The 20,392-nt window shown below is 54.6% G+C and overlaps 5 protein-coding genes across 5 annotated transcripts; 4 read left to right on the top strand and 1 right to left on the bottom strand.

Moving 5' to 3' along the window:
• Positions 1–969: 969 nt before the first annotated feature.
• Positions 970–1,698, top strand: INS49_002371 (uncharacterized protein; the record flags this gene model as incomplete). Its single annotated transcript, XM_043163184.1, has 2 exons — positions 970–1,239; positions 1,327–1,698. The coding sequence occupies 2 exons, from the start codon at positions 970–972 to the stop codon at positions 1,696–1,698; spliced, it is 642 nt and encodes a 213-aa protein (XP_043031690.1).
• Positions 1,699–3,053: 1,355 nt separating this feature from the next.
• On the bottom strand, positions 3,054–3,848 carry INS49_002370 (uncharacterized protein; the record flags this gene model as incomplete). The annotated part of the gene is made up of 2 exons (XM_043163183.1): positions 3,054–3,640; positions 3,716–3,848. The coding sequence occupies 2 exons, from the start codon at positions 3,846–3,848 to the stop codon at positions 3,054–3,056; spliced, it is 720 nt and encodes a 239-aa protein (XP_043031689.1).
• Positions 3,849–5,647: 1,799 nt separating this feature from the next.
• Positions 5,648–6,121, top strand: INS49_002369 (uncharacterized protein; the record flags this gene model as incomplete). The annotated part of the gene is made up of 1 exon (XM_043163182.1): positions 5,648–6,121. One exon carries the CDS (start codon positions 5,648–5,650, stop codon positions 6,119–6,121), a length of 474 nt encoding a protein of 157 aa, XP_043031688.1.
• A 544-nt stretch (positions 6,122–6,665) lies between these two features.
• INS49_002368 (uncharacterized protein) lies at positions 6,666–7,894 on the top strand (the record flags this gene model as incomplete). Its single annotated transcript, XM_043163181.1, has 3 exons — positions 6,666–7,138; positions 7,224–7,406; positions 7,480–7,894. The coding sequence occupies 3 exons, from the start codon at positions 6,666–6,668 to the stop codon at positions 7,892–7,894; spliced, it is 1,071 nt and encodes a 356-aa protein (XP_043031687.1).
• Positions 7,895–10,225: 2,331 nt separating this feature from the next.
• On the top strand, positions 10,226–12,776 carry INS49_002367 (uncharacterized protein; the record flags this gene model as incomplete). The annotated part of the gene is made up of 3 exons (XM_043163180.1): positions 10,226–10,549; positions 10,758–12,435; positions 12,493–12,776. 3 exons carry the CDS (start codon positions 10,226–10,228, stop codon positions 12,774–12,776), a joined length of 2,286 nt encoding a protein of 761 aa, XP_043031686.1.
• Positions 12,777–20,392: the final 7,616 nt, after the last annotated feature.

The raw sequence follows: 20,392 nt of genomic DNA, 5'->3' as shown, positions 1-20,392 counted from the left end.
ATCATGAGGAATACTATGGTGAGGGACAACTGTGCTACTGACCCATGAGTTACCTCCTGGCAAAGAGTGACAGCGGTTTATAGGCGAAGATGCGAGTACCGCACATGCGCATGCAGCTAGGATACCCCAAGTCTTCGCAATTCTTAACACAGGAATGCGACCACCGAATTCTTATGCGAAGCTGAGGCCAGTATACACTTCTAGAGAGCCAACTTTTTTATGCCATTGGCCCATCTGCTTCTACCGCGCATTGTCTTAGGAGAAATTCCGAAAGGTGAGTAGCGCACTAAAAGCTTACCGACATACATTATGTTGTGGGGAAGCGGAATACCATTGGATGAGAGACCGCGGTTGTGTGAGATATCACAGACTCCGGACCCGGACGGAGTGGCGGATCCTGGTCAAGGTGGCGAATGGGACATGCTGGCTGAAGGGTTTCAAGGGACTTGCCTGAGAGTGTTCATTGAAGCCGCACATTGGGTTCGTTTGGTCTATTTGTGTCGCCCAACCGGATATAAATAAGTACACAATTTGCAATGCGGTAAGCTGACATGCATAGTCGCGGCCACTATACATTACCGTGAAGCGACTAACGCAGGAGCTCGGCCTCTCGTTGGTCGTAGAACACTGGCGCCAAGCCATTTTGTTGTCAATCTTCGGCGTTGCGTCACCAGAAGGTCAGCTTTTGGAAACAAATTCACGTGTCTACGGAGGTCAATCTTGGGTAGGGGGCACGTATGAGCGATGCCATTCGAGGGAGACATGTACGGATCAAACAGACTGGCTTTTACGCCCATCTGTATTTATGGACTACATCCATGGGCACGTCGTAAGCTGTGCCGTAATCGCATCGAGCAATGATTTAAGTCTTCCGCTTCCTACAACACGCATCTCGCTCTACTCGTCTCCGGAGTTCTCTTCTTCAGACTTACGACACAGTCGAACTGCATCATCATTATAACACCCATCATGCATCTGTTCACTCCTTTATTTGTCATCATGGCTCTGGCAAGTCCATACCTGACCACCGCAAAAATAGTAGTCATCAAATCCACAGGCGACGCACCATTCTTTGACCCAACAAACACCACCGCCGACGTTGGAGATATTCTGGAGTTCCACTTCAGCGCCCACAACCGAAGCGTAGTCAGGGGTGACTATGAAAGACCCTGTGAGCCGGCTGCAACCGGAGGCTTCTACTCGGGCTTCTTCGTACAGGAAGACGCCACCGCAGAAAATGTAAGCCCGGATGACCCACCCATTGCCGCGAAGATCATGATGGAGACCAATGACTAACATTCACCCCCCCTTTTCACCCGACTGCAGTCAACGGTCTTCCGCGTCACCGTGAACGACACGGACCCGATCATCTACTACTGCTCGCAGAACGGCCCCGAGTTCGGGAACCACTGCAAGGACCACGGCATGGCGGGGGTGGTCAACGAGCCCGATGTGTCCAGGCTCCAGGAGTACAGGGACGCGGCTGCCTCGGTGGACACCAGCGTCACGCCCGATTCTGAGCCCTTCGGGGGCGTCTTTGCCGTGAACCCAGACACCGACGCTGTGAGCGGGACCGCTTCGGGGAGCTTGCCGGCCTCGACGTCGACAACAAGTGCGCCGGGTGAGGGGTGGAAACACATGAACAGCCAGTCTTGTTGGCTATTACTTGCGGCGATGGCTATGTTACTTGTTATGTAAGAGGATTTGGGTTATCTGTATCGCATGCAAGTTCTTCTTGGGTAGGGGCATTCAAAGCATCCGTTCGCTCAGCATCGGGGAAGTGCGCTTCAGGAGGACAGGGCTGTATGAGTTTAGAGACTGTATTGTAGCTATATAAATAACAAATGCAGAGGTCTCGTGATAGACCAACAGAAGACTATGTCGTCTCAGCGTCCTGCCTCGTGTGGAGCTCGGAGGACGGCATCGAGCCTGCACTTCCCCGGCCGGAACTTTCGATTATTACTGACTCCAAAATTGATTCTCAGCTTATTTTTCTCGTTTCTCCGTGTCTTGTGACGACCAAGGCTGCCCTTGGTCCACCTTACACGCTACCGGAACATTTTTGGGGGTTCGTAGCCTTTCAGACGGCTCACTTTGGGCACAAAAAGGCGAAGACCAAGGATTCTTTTTTCTCACTTCGGAAAACCTCAATGTTCTGTGAGATTATTCTGAGGAAACCAGCCATAAACTAGCAGGATGTCCTGTAAGACATCACTCGCGTCTCCAATCTGGTTTTCTCCGTAATCTTACTCGAGATACCACAGCGTACCACTGGGCTGGAAATAAAAGAGCCATCAAGAGTAAATATATCATGATATTACATAATCAAGCTTGACTTGGAGTATCTCAAAGCAATTAAGAATCGGGCGGTTGCGACAACTCCAACATACAATTGCCAAAGGTGAGAATGGCATCTCAGTCACAGAATACTTGCACCAATTGAAACGGAACATAAGAAATTCTGATTGCTTCCTGACAAGGATCTGTGATATGGCCATTAGAGTAACTGAGCCATTTGAACCCCGAGTCCTGACACGAGATACCGGTCCTCCCCATCCTAGCCTTTCCGCACGCAAACACAGTTGCCGAAACTGTAAAGGCAGGCGGATGTGACAGGTTACAAACAACATGCCAGTGACCCCGAGCACAGCGGACAAGAGCAAACGATAGCTTGCGACTTCTCCGAACGAGCCTAACTGAGCTTTCCATGTCTTAGGCTTGGGATAGAATACGGCCAACTCCTTCGTGGTAGAAACCAAGAGGCACGAACTCTGAATAGATAAACTTAAAAAGTTGTATTATACTGATGTAACCATCAAGCCCTTGACGCCCTTTCCCGGTGCCATTTTCTTAGAATCCTCTGGGGTGTTTCCTGCGTTCCGGAACCTGCCTTTGTGATCCCTCCAGAACTGACGGTACTCCCTTGCTTAATCGGTGGATAGTGAGCCTCTGTGGATGGTGGCGTTGGCTGCGGTGGTTGAGTTGGCGGTGTGTCATTCGCACCTGTTTCTCGTTCGGTTCAGGGGTTGGCCGGCCCGGTTGGAACAGGAAAACTAACCGCATTGCTTAGCACCACCCGCACAGCTTCCGCCGCCGCCGCCCCCGCCGCCGCCGCTGCCCCCGCCGCCCCCGCCGCCGCACCCGGCCGGGTCAGGGCCGTTCGGCTGGGACCCCGGGATCGGGTTCTCTGATGGAGGGACACGAGGCGGCACGTCCTCGATCTTTCCAGTTGCCGGGTCGTAGACGAAGCCGTGGATGATGATCTTCCTGTCTGGGTTGGTCGGGTCGTTGGCCCGGATGGCCGGATGGTTCTGGACAAAGAACCAGTCTTGGCGGACGGCGGCGTAGGGGCACTTGAAGTCATACCAGGGCATGTCGGTGATCGAAGCCGCACCAGGGCATACGATCTTGCCCGGGTACAGAAGTTGGGAGATGGGCGTCTTATACGAGTTGAGGAGTTTCATGCCGCAGTCCTTGTGCTTGATGATGAACACCTCTTTCACACCCAAGAAGTGCGTGGAAATGATGATGTCCCGGAGGGCAGCTACGGCGCTGCCTCCGGCATTGCGGATCACATGGGCTTCGCCTGGATTGATTCCAAAAGCCGCCGCAGGGTCAATACGGGCATCGATGCACGTAACTGGACAGAGCAAGATTCAAAGTCAGTTTATACAATATAGTACTGGGGTCGGTTAGACAAAGAGGTAGGACATACCAATGAGATATTGTTTCGTGGGAGGAAGCTCAAGTTGCCCTACATTCGCCGGACGCGAGGCAACATATTGGCCATTGGCTGCCAGCATGGCTTGGCGGTTAGCGGTGTTGACCGTCAACGAAGAGGTAGCCATTGTGACTGTTGTGAGGGGGAGGGGGCGTCAATCTCTGAGCTTTTTGCGGGGTAGTAATTTATATTTTGAGCGATCACGAATGCGCTACCAGGCTGGAAACGACATCTCACAGACAGGAATTCGCTCAGTGTAAATAGATGGAACAAGTAGCAGATGTCAAGCCACTCATGTGGACCTTTGTTTAATTAGGACACGGCTCGCCTTAGGAATGTACGCAAACGGTCAGCGGCCAACAAAGTGATCACGGTATGAGTCTTGTTCCGACACCAAAGTCGACCAAGAACTCTCGGGTCCCAAATGTACGAAAGGTTACATGTTAGACATCCGATATTTTACTTCACGTTTCCATCCAGCACTCGTGTGCACTGGCCCGAGCTAGTCGTTCAAAACACGCACTAGGAACTCTTCTCAACTCTATGATTCTTCCATGTACGCCCTGTATAAGAAGAATAAACGATATAAAAACAATAGTATTACTTTTTCCTAGAATACAGAAAGAAGTCGTGGCAATTTCTCATGTCCAGGCGACGGCGTTGTACAGGCTGCTCTGCAGCCAGGCCGCTCCCGACCTCCCTTCTAACAGAGTGGCGCAATTCCACAAGCCACTGCTGAAATCAGCCCGGAGACCATATCAAAAGAGACTAAAGGATAGTCCTTTCAGACACATAGTCGAGAGCTCGAGACTTACTAACCATCCAAGGACTTTCATAAACGACGCCAACTTTGATGGACCGCAGGCTCAGGGGTCGACTTTCTTACACTGCCACTCACCGAACAACCAGGAAGGAATCCTTGTCGGCTGGATTTTCTACACTGAACACGCCGTCCCCTTCGTAAATTGGAAATGAGTGTCAGTGATGCAGTGCACTTTTCACTGGATGATTGATTGGATCGCCATCTAGAAAGTAGGCACCTGGGTTGAGTCCTTCTTGTCATATACAAACGACTTAGATCAAATGGCATTTGCAGAAGGTGCGATTGCGCATATATTCTGACGGGACACTGCCAGCACCGACCACACTCAGGGGGGTCGGTTTCGCCGTTGCTTTGGGCAGCTAGCTTGAGTGGCGTCACCACCCCTTGAGCTCCGGGGCTGATGTCGAGTCAATATTCGACTTTCCAAGTACACTTCACAAGGGTTATATTGGTAATGGTTCACATGGTCGGGGTGTTCGGTATTGTCCGTCAGTTTGCTAAACTTTGTACTATTGCATATGTACCTCGCTAGAAGGTGTATTTACAGGATTCATGCTTACTACATAAATAGGCAAGACACCGAAGCTAGGGTAGCCCTTCGAAGCCGAGATTTATTAATAGCGGATTAAAGTTTTCGAAAATGTTAGCCAGTCAGAAAGGGGCAATTCATAATACGAATCAACTCTTGTGCATGTGCTTCTTGTTTATTTTAACCTTTTTGAGCTCCAGAGCCGGGGCACTCTCCATGCCTCAGGGGTAAAGACCGGCCGGGACCTGCTGCTCTTGCGCTGTATAAGGCTGGGAATGTAAAAATGTAGAGTCTGGTCTTTTAGAATGCATATAAGTTGGTGATTGACCCGTCTGCCCAGTTGCCTACAACTCACCAGTCCGCCCACTTCAGTCAATTTTTTGAAACACCCTTGGGCTTTTGATTTCTGTCGCAGCTAATATCTATCAAAACTCTGCTTCTTACTGTAATCGAGTTCTTCTAGACCGTTTTGAAACACTGTTCCTATTCAGAAATTCGCTCAAGCTCAGCATCTGCTAGTGAAGTGTCAACCGAAGCTCGGGATATCACGATGTAGCAACAGCCTCGCTCCACGATGTCCCTCCTCACCTGCATTCTCGGTGCCTCCATAGTCTCTGCCTACCCTTCACTTACCATGAGACAAGAAGCCGCATCAGATGACACCAATGCCTTCATCGCCCCCAGGGAGGTTGAGGACTCCATACGCGGTCCCTGGTCCAGCGTCATGCAGCACCGGCCCGACGAGACGGTGAGCTTCGCGCAGGCGGCCGAGGCCCGCGCCGCGAGGCTCCGCGACGCCGCCGCCGAGAACCCGGAGTTCACGCAGCCCGAGGCGGCCGTCAACGGGAGCTTCACGCAGCTGGCTGGGGTGCTGTGTGCATTTGGCGGGAGCGCGGCCGACGGTCAGGCGAGGAGGGATTGGATCAATGCCAGCTTTGTGGAGGAGAGGTTGCCTTATGAGCTGGGGTGGGCCAGGTCGTCGGAGGTGTTCACTGCGGCGGACTTTGGTGGTGTCATTGCTGGGCTGAGAGCGGCGACACCTGCTTGATAAGGCTGCTCTATGGAGACAGATTAGATCTTGATGGGTCTAGTGCCCGTCTTAAACACCTGGCTAGTCACCAACAGTACTGTTGTTTTCACCAATTGAATTACAGCTCCAGGCAGGCGATCCATCTCAATGCTCCTTTGGTCAGGCCCCTCCGAAATAATAAAAACCAGGTGGAAAGCCCCTATCGGGGCCCTGGGAGCTATTCGTCTAGGCCTGCTGGCTAATCTTTTGGGGGGGCCCCTGCTGCGCAGCCCCCCCCCCTCGCCTACGGCGCTGCGCGCCTCCGGCTCACCCCCCCCCCCCCGGCGAGGCCTACGGCCTCGCCTGCCCATTAATGAGGGTTCGGGTTTTGGAATAAGCCAATCAGCTTGCAACTTTTCTGAACCATGGTGCGCCGACCGAGTTCCCATTCACAGACTATTCTAGACGAATAGCATAGATTATTGAACCTGCAGCCCTGCGACCAAATTCAGTTTTCCAATTTTCTCGCACTTTCTTGTACTTACCGGTGTATATCGCAAATTGGCAATTGTACAGCAAACACATGTCTCCAAAAGGCTCGATTCTCGTGACAGGCGCCAATGGCGGCCTCGGCAGCGCGATTGCATCACAAATTGTCTCTTCGCCGGAGCTTGCGGCCCACCATGGTATTTACACAGCCCGCAACGCTGCGTCCGCTTCCGCACTCGATGCTGCTCTGCGAAGATCACACTCGAGTTCTACCGCCGCACCTCATTCCTTCGAGCAAGTCTCTCTCGACCTGTCGCGACTTAGCAGCGTACGAGAAGTAGCCGCGGATATCAACCCACGCGTTGCTGCGGGCCAGATCCCTCCGATCCGAGCCATTATCCTCAACGCTGGGGTCGAACAATTCGCGACGCAGACTTGGACTGAGGACGGGTTGGATCTGACCTTTGCCACTAACTACCTCGGGCATTGGCTGCTTACCTTGATGCTCCTTGGGAGTATGGACCGAGATAGAGGGAGGATTCTTTGGGTGACGAGTTGGTCACACAAGTGAGTCACAGAGTAGACTTTTTTTTCTCTCTGACCGATACATGTTCTGTAAGAGGCGTAGTAGCTAATCACCGTGTCCTGTCAGTCCACGAGATAAGCATAATTCACTCAACGGGGCTTATGAAGAGGACAGGTTTAAAACCTTCATCTCGGATGACCTCGAGCCTATCGCCAAAGGCTCTTGGAGTGCGACGAAGGACGACTCTACAGGTTGGGCTGCGGGCTACAGACGCTATGGCGCGTCCAAGCTCTGCGGAGTAATGATGATGTAGGCTTTTCCTCAGGCGCCGCACTGGTCTCCATGTTTCGTCTAGCCAGCTAAAAACGCGGTTGTTTTGTAGTCACGAGCTTCAGCGCCGCCTCGACCAGGAACCCCTCCTCAAGAACATATCGGTCCTTGCACTCGACCCGGGCGCGATGCCCACTGGAATCATGCGTCACAATGAGTCCTGGTTTGTGCGATTTGTGATGTTCCAAGTGATCCTCCCCCTAATCACAGTGTTCTGGGGCTGGCTCTGGCCGAACGGGGCATTTCGGACCCTCGAGAAGTCTGCCCGTGACATTCTCACCGCCGTGGTCGCCTGTGGCCCGCCACCGCTCAGTGAACACCCAAAGGGCCTTTTCCTCAACGGATCGCAGCAGGGTGAGTATAACACGGAAGCGCTGGATCCCGTCAAGAGGGATGTAGTATGGAGAGGCAGCGTTCGATACGCGAAATTGGAGAAAGGCGAAACTCTACTTGAGAGATGGGAATAATCCTGGTCAAGAAGACAAACGGGTGGTTTGCACAGGAAATATTTAGGTGATATGTGAGTGCCAAATAGTGACCTTGACACCCATTCACTTCATTAGCAAAGAAAACGGGGACAATGGCGCATGTTACGGGGACACTCGTACAGCGTATCATGTGAAGCAACATGCGTCCTGTTGGCTTTTTTGAACGTGCAGCTGAGTTGGAGAAAGAATTGGCCAGGTACTTGTTTTAATGATACTTAGGTAAATGGACAATAGCATTGCAGTGGTCCACATACTTCGGTAGTTCAATTCAGCGCTGCTGGATACCCGAGTGTATGTCACACCAAGGAAACGGTTCTTATGCCTTGTATCGAGACGCATTTGAACATTTAGATAGAAATGAAACAAATCATGCCTCTAGTACGTCTTGACGGGCGATGATTGCGCACGTCAACCTTGAGTCCAGGTCATGCCAGTCATGCTGGTTACACAGTACACGTGCGCACTGAGTTACTTACAGCGCCACTCTCTAACGTGCTTCTCTGGTGTCACTTTCCCTTGCACCAATGGGACAAATACATATTAATTATCGAATGCAGTACTCCGACTACCATCCGTCGGCGTGACAATGTGTCGCCGACACGCTGTGTACCATTGTGCAAATGATCCGACCCTGCGGGTAGCCGTTCTGATGTGATACTTGTGTTTGGTGGGTGAACGATGTCGGAATTCAGACTGGGAGGGCAGACATTTCATTTGTCCAGCTCACTGGGAGGGTTGACGAATGGCTGGGGGACAGACGTTGAACAAATAGTTGTTCTGTGGATTCTGTCTGGAAGTGCGGCAACAGTGTCAGATGTGGTTGGGAACTGCACGTGAAATACCTTGGTTGACCACTTTTGCTGAAGCCCAATAGTAACAAATGGAGGGTTGCCTCACTTGATGGGTCCGATTGCCAGTCCTGCTTCATGATGGTCACTTCGGACTCGGGCCGAGGTTTCTCTGTGTAGGATGGAGGATTGATTCGGACCGGTGGCGGTTTCAGAGCGCCCTTGATCAGTGGCCGTTCCTGAAGCGGTTGTAGAGCATCAGGCATTGTGACTTGGTTTCTTGGTCTGGTTGTTTGCCAAATACTTGGACTAGACTACGCAGTCTCCATTAGTATCAAATTGGAGCAGGAATACACGCTCAGTAGCTGGGAAGGCATGCATGTGCCAAGCTGCAGTGATGATAAACTTTACGTCTTAGGCCGAAGGGTTCTGAGATTGGATGATGAGCAAGCGGGCGTCTATCTACATCCAGTAATACGAGGAGTGGAACCTGGCAGGCCTCGGACGAAGCTCAATAATGCGCCAGAACAAGCAGGCGTGGGTGTCTCACCTACTGTTTCCAGCCAGGCGTTGGTAGACAGCCTTTCAACTCTCTCTGTCTCAATAGTGCCGTGTACCGTAGACACCAAGTCTGCAGTATTAGATGGTTTGGCGGGCTGGCTGAAGTTGATGGAACTGAATGAAGCAATTGCGCATGCGATTACCTGAACGAGAAGAAGAGCGAGACTAGGAGGGCAGACAGTTCCCACCTTCCATGATCCAGGGCGAGAGTTCTACCGGAAGAGCAGGGGTCCGGATCTCATCGCGACTTTATCAGCCCCGTATTTGTCACAACAGACCAATCACGGCAGGGTGCTTCCCCACTTTCCCGCCTCATTCCCCGCCATTCAGAAGTCGAAAAGCGGGCAGGTGCTCTTCACAGTTTTTTCCTTCTGCGACGCTTGCCTTGGATGAGAAAGAAGCGACGGGACAGAGGGGAGATTGGGCCCAGGGGAAGGTGGGAAGGTGCAAGCGCGAAAATGAGGTTGGACACAGGACATGTGCAAGGTGCCAGGTGCCAGGTGCGACAGCGACAGCGACAGGGTGCAGTACTGTAGTAGTTATGACTCTTTTTTTTTCCTGCTGTGGCCCTCCATGATCTACTAGGCGCAGGTAGTCTGATTGAAAACTATGACTCTGCAAAAAATCCCCCTGTAGAGCAGAATGCTTCCTTCTTAAACCAGCCCAACCCCGCACCCTCCGCTACCGGCCCTCGAACCTCGACCTCGACTGTCTCGCTCATGACCCAAGCCGGCTCACCTACGGACCCGAGTGACAACACCATCGCGACACCGGCGCCCCCCAGATCCGTTCGCCAGCGTGCCTGGACTGTTGGAAGGTCCCGCCTGTGCTGCGCTGTGCTGCGTTGTGCTGCGGTAGCGGAAACCAACGGCACATTGCCCACTGCCGTCTGACCTGCTCGTCCGCCTCCCCTCTTCCCCATCTCCCCTGCCGCCCACCTCCGCCACCGTGCAGTGAGTGCATGGACGGCTCTGCAGCCCCCGGAGCCGGCGCCGCAAGCTCGGCAGCCCAGGCCCAAGCTCAACACGGCCATGGCCATGGCAATGGAGGTCCTGCCTCCTCCATGAGCCCGACAAGCCCTGTCTCCGTCCGGAGCCACGGCCTGTCCCATGGCTCCGGCCTCGGTGGTGCCAATGGCGCTGCAAAGCGCAAGAGGAGCTCTGTTGGCATGGTTGGCAGCAGCCCTGGCAGTGAGAACGGTGACGACGACCTTGCCGGGGACCACCACGAGAAGAAGAGGCAACCGGGTGTCAAGAGAGCCTGCAACGAGTGTCGCCAACAGAAGGTGAGTCCGAGTCCGAGACCGCGTCATTGAATTCTCCCCTGCCCACCTGCACAGATCAACCACTGTCAGCCATCCCCAATTCTTCCATCCTCCTCCTCCCACTCTTCCTCTCCAATGCATTCAATGCCAGTAGCAACCGTTATGCCCCCTGGGAACCATCATGCACCACCATTTGCTGACCAATGGCCCTGATTTCCCTCGGGAATAGTTGCGCTGCGATGTTGTTCAAGACCCCTTCACGAGCTGCTCCAGATGCGTCCGTCTCAAACTCGACTGCAAGATCGAGTCCAACTTCAAGCGCGTCGGCAAGCGTAGCAAACATGCAGAGATGGAAAGGGAGATAGAGAAACTGCGTCGTAATGTCGCCAAGGCAAGGTCACAAGGCTTCATTCCGGACGAGGACGACCCCATCGAGTCCCAGCTGCAGTCTCCCGTTGTCGCCAGTGTGTATTCCCACACCAGGCACCCTTCGCTCATGGGGTCCGATGAGGCTGTCTCATCTCTGTTGCACCTAAAGCGCGGAGGCTCCTACAACGTGCCTCGCATATGCCGGGAGCTTGAGGAAGTCCGCTTGACTGAGGACGCCGAGGCCCAGCTGTTCGCCGAGTACTTCGCCCACTACGATCAATTTCTCCCCTTCCTCAATCCTGCTCAGTCCCCCGACCAATACTACGCGCAGCATCCTCTACTGTACTGGGTCATGATCTCAGTCGCCGCGCGTCGATACCATCCTGATCCTTCTCTCCTGGGGAATCTCTCCGGGCCTCTGACGAATCTGCTGTGGCAGACCATTGGAGATGTCCCCAGCAGCCACCATGTCGTCAAGGCTCTTTGCCTCTTGTGTACATGGCCGCTCCCCACAAGCACGTCCTCTTCAGACCCCACACAAATTCTGTGTGGTGTGATGATGAAGGTTGCCACGCTCATCGGCCTTCACAGGCCTCATCACATCAACGACTTCTCGCGTGTCATCATCGACCTGGACAACGAGCAGCTACATGACCGTGTCATGACGTGGGCTGTCACCAATGTCGTTGCTCAGTCCATCGGAACGGGCTACGGCCAACCCGCATCGAGTCTGTATGACTGGACACTGGCCATCCGGCCCGGTGAATCCGGCCCGTTCCAGCTTTCACCAGACCTTGAGGCTCGACTACAAATTGAGCGATTCTGTGACAAAGTGTCTAAGGAGATGTACAGCAACGCCAGCGATCCGCGAGGTGTCGCTGGCGACGAGCACCGAGCCATGCTGATGCGCGTGTATCGCCGCGAATACGGAGAGCTGCAGGCTTCGATACTCTCTCGCAACCTGTCGAGAGTTGTGAACCTACACCTCAAAGCCGCCGGTCTCCACCTTCGACTGGCCGGTTTCTTCGATTCACACAACACACCCGGATACATGGATGATCTGATGGGTCTCTGGAGGGCCAGTTGCAGTTTTCTGGACTACGTCCTGGACAGCAAACCAACCTCTCCGCATGACCCCCATGGCGAGAGTGACCTGCTCCGATACGCCACCAACTACATCCAGCAGATGCTGGTCGCCGCGGGCTTTGCTTTGCTGAAGCTTCTCCGGTCCTTCTTCGCCAAGTCAGTAGACTACGAACGCGGCCGCATACTGTTCCACCGCACCATCACAGCCATTCGATCAACCAGTGTTGTCCAGAACGACCTCAACTGGAGGCTCGCTGAGCTCATGGTCCAGATCTGGAACGGAGCCCGTAATGAGAAGCGAAGCAAATCCTACCATGACGAGGACTCGGTGCATGAGATTGATGACAGCTTGCAGCTGCAAGTGCGCTGCAGGCACAGCATGAGTCTTGTCTACGACTCGATCTGGCACTGGAGAGAAGAATACCAATCTCGTGGCCGAGGAAATCTCGACTGTAAGTGGAGCCCCCCCGCCTGCCCTCCGGCATCCGTTGCTGACGGAGGGCACGCAGCGCTGAAACACCCCACGAATCCAGATTCCGCAGAGCACTCATCGGCATCATCTACGCATCTCGACCCTCCACTGAGTACAGCACATGGCCTGCCGACAAGCCTCCTCACCGCTTCCAACGGGGCCTTGACCCCTAGTGGTGGCTCTGGCTTTGGCGGTGGCCAAGGCGGACTGGGTGGTTCCAATTATGAGCCGACCAACTACGACTTCTTCGACCCGCAGCACTGGATGCTGGATGGACTTATGGACTTCAACTATTCCTTCGTTCCGGAAATGGGTGCTTAGACAGCGCGCCGGGACCCAGGACAAGGACACTTTGGATTCCGAGGAGCTCCTGTTCCAACCTCGAAAGAAATCAAGAATGTAGATGAATTTGGTGGGACTCCAGCCCCTTGTGCGACCTGTCTTGACCAGAGGCGGTTGCAATGTTTTGGCACGATTGATACATCGCTTCAGGCTACAGTTTCTGAGGACCTGTCTCAGAAAGTTTGATCATTATAGAGCGAGCTCTAGTCATATCCCTATTTCAAATACCCAATACTCGACATGAATATCTCAGCGTTCAAAGAGACGTGTCAGCAAGGATAAAGTTCTCAAAATCAAATCAATGTTGAGTAAGAGAGGGTTAAAGAGAAAGCCAAGCTGAGTTGAGGATATACCAGAGCTACACGCCTATATGGAAGATTGGTTGAAAAGCATTTAGCAGCCGTCATTGCGGCCAAGAACGATTCCGTTTTGGCGGCGAATATGCTTCTTACAGGAGACGGGAAGGACGGAAGGACATAAAATTGGCAACGGGACCTCCTACGATATGCAAATTACCCTGTGATACATTCGCCTGTACATAGAGGCACCCGACAGCGAGGCACGAGATTGGGACTCATCGGTGAAAGTGCGTATCATTAGGAGGGCGGCATTGTTTCGGCTTTCTGTTCACTTTACTGCGTTGCTTGTTCATCCGCGTTCTTGCTATCTAACATCCGAACCTCCATGCCCACCCACCAGCTGACTGGCATCCCTGGCTCGGTGGATTTCATGGGACATGATAGGGGGGCCGGAGGGGTCTGGAAAGATTGCCCAGAGGATTTCATGCGTTTCGCTGAGGGTGGTGGTGATGATGGTATCTGTGTGTACATGTGGAGACAATACCCCCTTTAGGTGCCTTGGTGTTGGCGAGAGCAGTAGGGCTGGCTGCCCATGCAGAGAGGGTTTGAGCTAGCTAACTTGGCCTGTCGATGTTTACATGCAAAATTCGAGGACCGTCATTACCACTGGTCGGGCCTCCCACCGAGTGATGTCATTGACTGCCTGGTGTGGCATGTAAACGTCCGGCCACGAGGTCTCGTCGTTTCCTGGTTCTGTGCGGCGCCTTTCCGGAACAGTCGGGAACGTGCTATCGAAGATTCTATCTTTGTTGCGCAAAGTAGTACCGTACCACGCTGCAGCCCACAGGCACACACCATCACCGCCTTACCACCCTGCCATGTGGTAATAAAGTGGTGGAACCGGGCCATCGTGTGTCTCCATCTCTATCCCTTGTCGCGTGGCCAGGCTGCGGCGCAGGCGCAGTCTTCGGCGCAGTCGCCGCGGCGGCTAGTGAGGCCACGCCCACCCGCGCTTTGCCTCCCCAGGAAGCTCGTAGGATTTTCGGTTAACAGGGCGAGAGAAAGAGGTGTGCGTGCGTGCATGGTAAGACAGGGATTCCGGACGGGGACATTTTGAAAGAAAAACGTGGGCTTTTGGGCTGGGTTGGGTTACCGCCTGCGGCGCGGACGCACCTCGTTCATCCTTCGGCCCAAAACTGCGTGCGTGCATGGCATGTATCGTCACGGCGCAGCTAGCTGAGCGGCGGACCGGGCCCAGCCACGAGGCGGCACACCGCACACCTTTTGCATCTCTGCCTCTCTCTCTTGATTTGTAACTAGAGTGTGTGAGGTGAAGCATGGGATGGAGGTGCCCGTCGCCGAGGCCTCCTCGTGGGTTTGGCTGGGCTCGAGGTGGCCGGGCATACAAGACTGTCCTGCCTTATTCTGCCCTGCCCTGCCCTGCCCTGCCCTGCCCTGCCCTGCCCTGCCCTGCCCTGCCCTGCCCGGCCCGGCCTGACCGTGGGCCGCGCGCCGAGCCCCGTGTCTTGCCTAGCCAGGGTGCCGTAGGGCAGAGGAGGGAGGGCTGGTCTTACGGTGGGGAAAGGTTGCTTTCGTCGTCTTCTTCGATTGTATTCCTTTTCTGGTCAAGTATCATTCAGTTGACGTCGAGGCAGGTGTAATGTCATACCTTGTGCCGATCCGCCTTCCTAGTGACGGCCGGGGTAGGCGTTCAGCGCCGGCCCACGCGGGGACCTTGGCCGGCCAGCCACCACGCGACGCGTACCCGGATACACAAGCACGAAATGCAAGCCACTACAGCCACGTTAGGAGTTTTTCCACGCCATAGTAGGCCATATTATGACAATAATCCAGGAACAAGAAGGGTCTTACTGAATAAACCTCCCGCGCCGGTCCCCCCTTCCCAGGCTGCCCTGAAACTCATCAGACGGAAACCCCAGAAGGGGCCCGTCGTTATCCTTTCTTTGGTCCTTGACTGGGCCCCCCTCGACTGGTCAGTCGCCCACACAGCCCGGGGTTCGAATCCTGCCGTCGAGGCCTTCGCAAAATAGCAAAAGCCGCTGCGTATGTCCGGGGCTAGCTAGGAGGAGGATCTGCTTCCCGGCCGTTTCTTTGGCGACTGGGTCTCTCCGGCGAGAGTAGTGGGAACACGGCCGACCAATCCGGATCCGCAGCACCGCGACGGCGACGACGACACTCGTGGGTGGGTGTCGACACTACACCTGCGCGTCCTAGTTAGCGATATTGATCTATTGAGATGACACCCTGCGCAAACCACCTGGCGGAAACAGTGGGTTCAATTGAAAGGACCATGCATCCTCTCTGACTCTCCCTATCTCTCTCTCTCGCGAACCCTTGCCCCGGCATCTGCGGTAGTCGCTTCGCAGGGCGCGATCTTCAGCCTTCCCCTCTTTCCAGAACGGAACGTGTCCATCGTGACAGAATCCCGTAAGATCCGGGTCCGAGACAACTGGCTTGCTGACGGTGCAAGCAACCAGGGATGCCGGAGCGGTCTGGCCATGTGCCCAGTGCGGCTCCGCAGTCATAGACCCGTGCCGTTGAAGGGAGAAGAAGGGCTGAAGAGATCGGACGAGGAGGAACTCCACCGCCGACTGGGGTTCGGGGATGCATGGAATGTGCCGTTCAGTCCGGACACGTGCTGGAAAGTGATCTGTCGCGCACATTCTCCTGGGCAGTAAGTCAAGTCGCGATGTGTTGCCTCGAGTTGAGTCCTTCGAGCCAGGTTTCCACAGGGGCACGCTTCTGGGCTAGATATCGCTTCTTTCTTGAAATTGCGGGCAGGAAGCTCATGCCAGAACAGGGCGTCAAGTTCAGCCACGGGGACCATGGGTTTCTTCCGGGTGTTCTTGCCAACGACCACACCAGGAGACGACGAGTTCCATTGCCACGCTTGGCTGGTGTATCGCGCTGGACTCCCCCGGACAGCCTGGGGTGTCAGCGGAGCTTGTGGAAGATGGGCTTCTGAATACAGACATGGGCTAAATTACAGCTGCAAGCCACTGGCTACCCTGAATATGGGGGATCCACAGCGGTGTGAAGCTTAGAGCGAGGAGTGAACCCCCTCCCTCTGTATTCAGAGCCGTAGAAGTCGTGGGGCTCCCGCTCCCCGTCCCATCAACTGATGTGATGGGCGATGATTCTGGAAGGAATACGTGAGCACGGCCAAACTTCGTGACTCGGTCTAATAATCCATCGAAGAAGGGGCTGTCTTGAGGCTCTGCGCGTGTCTCCCTCACGCCAGAGCCAAGTCTAGTACAAGCTGCCAACTCGCTGGGCGCGACGAGAAACCCCCGAGCTTCGCAGCTGAACCAGTCTTTATGCCCCAAATGTCATTTTGCCCACAACTTGTGGGTTGCGACGCTCACTGGCTGAATACCGGGGTCCTCGTGGCCTTGGAGGGTCCAGACGGTGCAGACAATCGCTTCACCGCGATCGGCCGTATCGATGATGCAGGACTCCACAGCTGGAGCCACGTTACTGTGTCTGCAGGTTGGGCCTTTTTGTCTTTTGCGCCGCACATCCACCAATCCTCCCGCTTGCCAATCCTGCCCCGTAAGGCGTCCGAATACGCCAACATGACCGGCATACGGGTTTGGTCAACCAAGTTGTCTGGTTCTACGCTGGCACGGAAAGCCACCGTAAGCCCACCCCACTCGATATTGCAGACCTCCAGGGTCTTGTGGGGGCAATGCGTGACGAGTGATATGTCACATGGTCCAACCGGGGAACGGTCAGTGAGGTGGCAAAGGCTCTGCGAGTCACCAGCCTTGAAAGCTGAAGACGTACCTGAAGATGGCTGGCAAGTAGACCTGATTGCGGCGGAGTCCAGGAAGTACAGTACTTCGTATCTCACACCGAAAGGGGCCGCCGGTCCAGGAAGGGTGGTGGGAGTGTCCTCCCGGACGAGTGAAGCTCATTCTGGGTTCTGACAGTTTGCTCGCTGAGTAAAGCACGGCAATGCCCTTGTCAGCACTCAATCCCTAGGGCTGAACATGGCAGTGCGCATGTAAGCCTGACAGGTGCATGCTTGCATAATAAGATGGCAGTGATAAGACAACAGACAGCTTGGACACCAGTTGGTCTTCGGGTCGCCTGCGCAACGGCCTGTTCTATCCATAGCACGTAACGTTGCTGCCACTTTGTCTCGCTGTTGATCCATTTGCGATACTAGTAGTTAGTATGTGAGTGGATGTTCCGGGAGACGACACGAAATTAAGACTTTCGTGGCTATAGCTCAAGGCGTAATTCGACGCTCAGAACTTCACCTTAGGGTCGAGTGAGCCTACACGGGCCGCGACCCGACCGCTCAGTCTCAAACGACCCACGTGCGGCCAGGCCAGGCCAGGTCGGCGCAGCGGTCGCCCGAGGGATTTGCAACATACAAAACGCGGCTCTTTCTGCAGGGAAGCGGAGCGTGGTAAGCGCTGGCAGCGTGTTCAGTATTGACAGTTGCCTCCATTGTCTGGATTCGTTGATTATCAATTTGTCAGTTGGCTGTTTTCTCTACACAAGCCGCGCGAGCTCGGCAGATGCCATCCCCAGGGGGTTCCCTGGGCATTTTCAGGGTCATTGACTTGGTAAGCGCACGTTTTGGCGCAGTCACCAACGGCCTTTACGGCACAAGGTTACTATTGTTGGTAAGATGGGATGTGTCAGTTGGCGGGAGCCCTGTGCTCGTAAGGCACAGTGTGCCTCAGGCGATCCTCACAGCAAGAAAGCGGAGACTGGCGTGGGACCGCTCAAATCCAAGAGGCACAGCAGGCAGAGGCTTGCAAGCGTGGGTAAGACAACTCCAGCCAGGACCAGGACAGTATCGCCCGCGCTTGATGTCTGAATGTATTGGCTCCAGCCCGAGCGGTCCCCGCAGAGACAGATTAGGTCCGCCTAGCCGAACTGCGCATCAACTTGGAGGCCGGCCGCGATGAAGATCCTCCACCAGGTCAAGACGGGTTCATCTCGCTGGTGTTTTCGGCAGGACCTGTCTCCGGTTGCTAGGAGAAATTTCCACCAGGAACTGCGCATGCCTGGTGTTTCAGTGTACCAGTGGTACCCGATACCTGTCAAGTGACTATGGGCAGGAGACATCAATTACTGGATGGCAAGGAGATTAGACTTCGCCCAATCCCGCGCATCTTCGGCCTCAAGGGTGTGATGATCACGCCGCATGACTGCAGAACACCTGGTGTGTGCTGGCTGGCGACAATGCCCGTTGGGCGCGCATAGAGCGTTTGTTTCACCAGGTCGGCTGTCTGGCTGGCCCTCGATGATTACTGCAGACTGTGATCAGAAGAGTTCTCTGTTCAACGGCAGTGGTGGCGTGGGAACCGCCAACTGAGACCATGGGCTAGATCTGAGCAGACAATGCTTTCCTGTGCTGACGAGTTAGGGCAGACACTCGCTCATTCCAACTTTGGGGTGACTCGTTGAGGAACAGCAAATCTCAGGGCTGGATCGCAGCGATCCAATAGCCTCAGTGTCTTCGTTTGTGTGCAAGACCACGCATTACCCCAGAATTCCGCGAGACCCACAAAGGTGCACCAGAAGACAGATGGATCATCGGTGATCAGTCCTGTCGCTCGGCCGGCTGAGCAGGATAGGGCTCAGATCATGGCTCAGCAGCCACCTGCTCTGATAACTGTGGGGGGGCCTGGTTACCTGACAACTTTGGGGCGCATCCCCACGATCGGCAGCTGACGTTCTGTTGGTCATTCAGTGGGTGTCTATTTTGGTTCGCTTTGTGGTCTGGAGTCGTTGCCAGTGAGCTGAGCACCGAAAGGTCAGAGATTGACATCCCCTTCCGTGTCTCGCTGCCACTCACGCAGAATTGGACAGAAACTCGCATAGGTAGCTTTCCAGATTTGCAGCTACTTTCCTCGGGCCTGGCAGGAAAGTTCAGTCAAGGCCGACTCACCGCTGCCGGTCAAGTCAGTTGACGCAAGCTACCTGCGGCCAAGTGGTCACCCCTGGATAGAAGCAGTGGCCGCAGGTTATCTCAGATCACGGGATCATTTGTCATCCTGAAGGGGAGATGCTGCCCCGTGGCACCGTGAAGATCTGATCTAGCGCCCAATCCACCACAGGTAGGGAAGACATGGATCAGGGTATTTGAAGGGACAAGTTTTGAGTGATGATCTGATGGTTGATGTTCCCGAGATTAGACGGCAAGGAAGTGGGGTTTGACCCGTTGCAAGACACCGAGGGTGCTCGCCCAGATGCTAACAAGCATGGTGGTTGTCTCATTGTCCCTGTCAAGCGGTCTTTTATTGCGATGGTTGGTGGCCATGGCGGGAGATTGGTTTCGCACTCGCTTGAGTGCCATGGTTCAACTGTACTGAAGCCAACGGAGACTTGCCAGGAAAACGAGACGTAACATTCTCTGCTCCGTTTCGTGTCGTTGTGTGATTGAATATACTCGCGATAAGCCTTCATGTTTCCGGGATGGCATACTTTTACCGCCATCGTCAGTGTGGTAATGAAGCGGCGATCGCTGTCGCGGGTGTAGCGCACGCGTCTACCTAGTACCTGTTGTGATGTGTGGTTGGGACGGAGCTGGCCAACCGGAAGAAGTTACCGTTCCTCTAGAAGAAGAAAGGGGGCCGGTGGGCAGTGCTAAGTCACTGGTGTGTTGTTCAGCTCCCGATTAGCCGACGATGTCATATGTGACTACGGTTGAGAAGACCAGTCCGGGCAGACACTGAGGCACTAGTGTTGCTTTAGACGATCGATCTGTTACTCAAGCTAGCAACCGCGAGTGGCGTGGGCGGCAGCGAGCAGGTGGCGGTTGGTTCCCGTCAGGACGGAAGCGCTGAGTGGCACAGTTGCGTTACGATCACTTGCAGCCATATCGGTTGCAGGTGGGCTGCAGTGCAGCGCAGTGCAGGTCGGGACAGGGCTTCTCGCGCTCTTATGATGTGTTACGACCAGGAACCGTGTCTGTTGGGGCGGCAGAGGTGGAGGGAAGTGTTGGCAGCCCCGAGAGATGTCGGATGCATAGACGCGATCCTAATGCGAGAACAGACGCGGTGCGTTGGACGAGAGCTGGCACACGACCACACAGAGCCACACGATTGTCCCAGCAGACTGGAATAGGCGCTTTGCAGAAGCAACTCCGAGTCATGATAGCCACGAGGAGATGTTTCCGCGGCCCAAAAGATGCCCCTAGGAGCTATTCTGTCCCCGTCTTGACTCCTGCGCCATCGCGGGTCGCTTTGCGGCGGCCGCGGCGAAGTCACGATGGGGCATACCCTGTGTCGGATGAGCTGTTCTGCGCTGGTC

The sequence above is a fragment of the Diaporthe citri genome (assembly GCF_014595645.1).
Source record: "Diaporthe citri strain NFHF-8-4 chromosome Unknown scaffold_1, whole genome shotgun sequence".
NCBI classification, from domain to species: Eukaryota; Fungi; Ascomycota; class Sordariomycetes; order Diaporthales; family Diaporthaceae; genus Diaporthe; species Diaporthe citri.
Note: the sequence above shows the minus strand (reverse complement) of the source record. Positions and strands in the feature narration are given on the sequence as shown.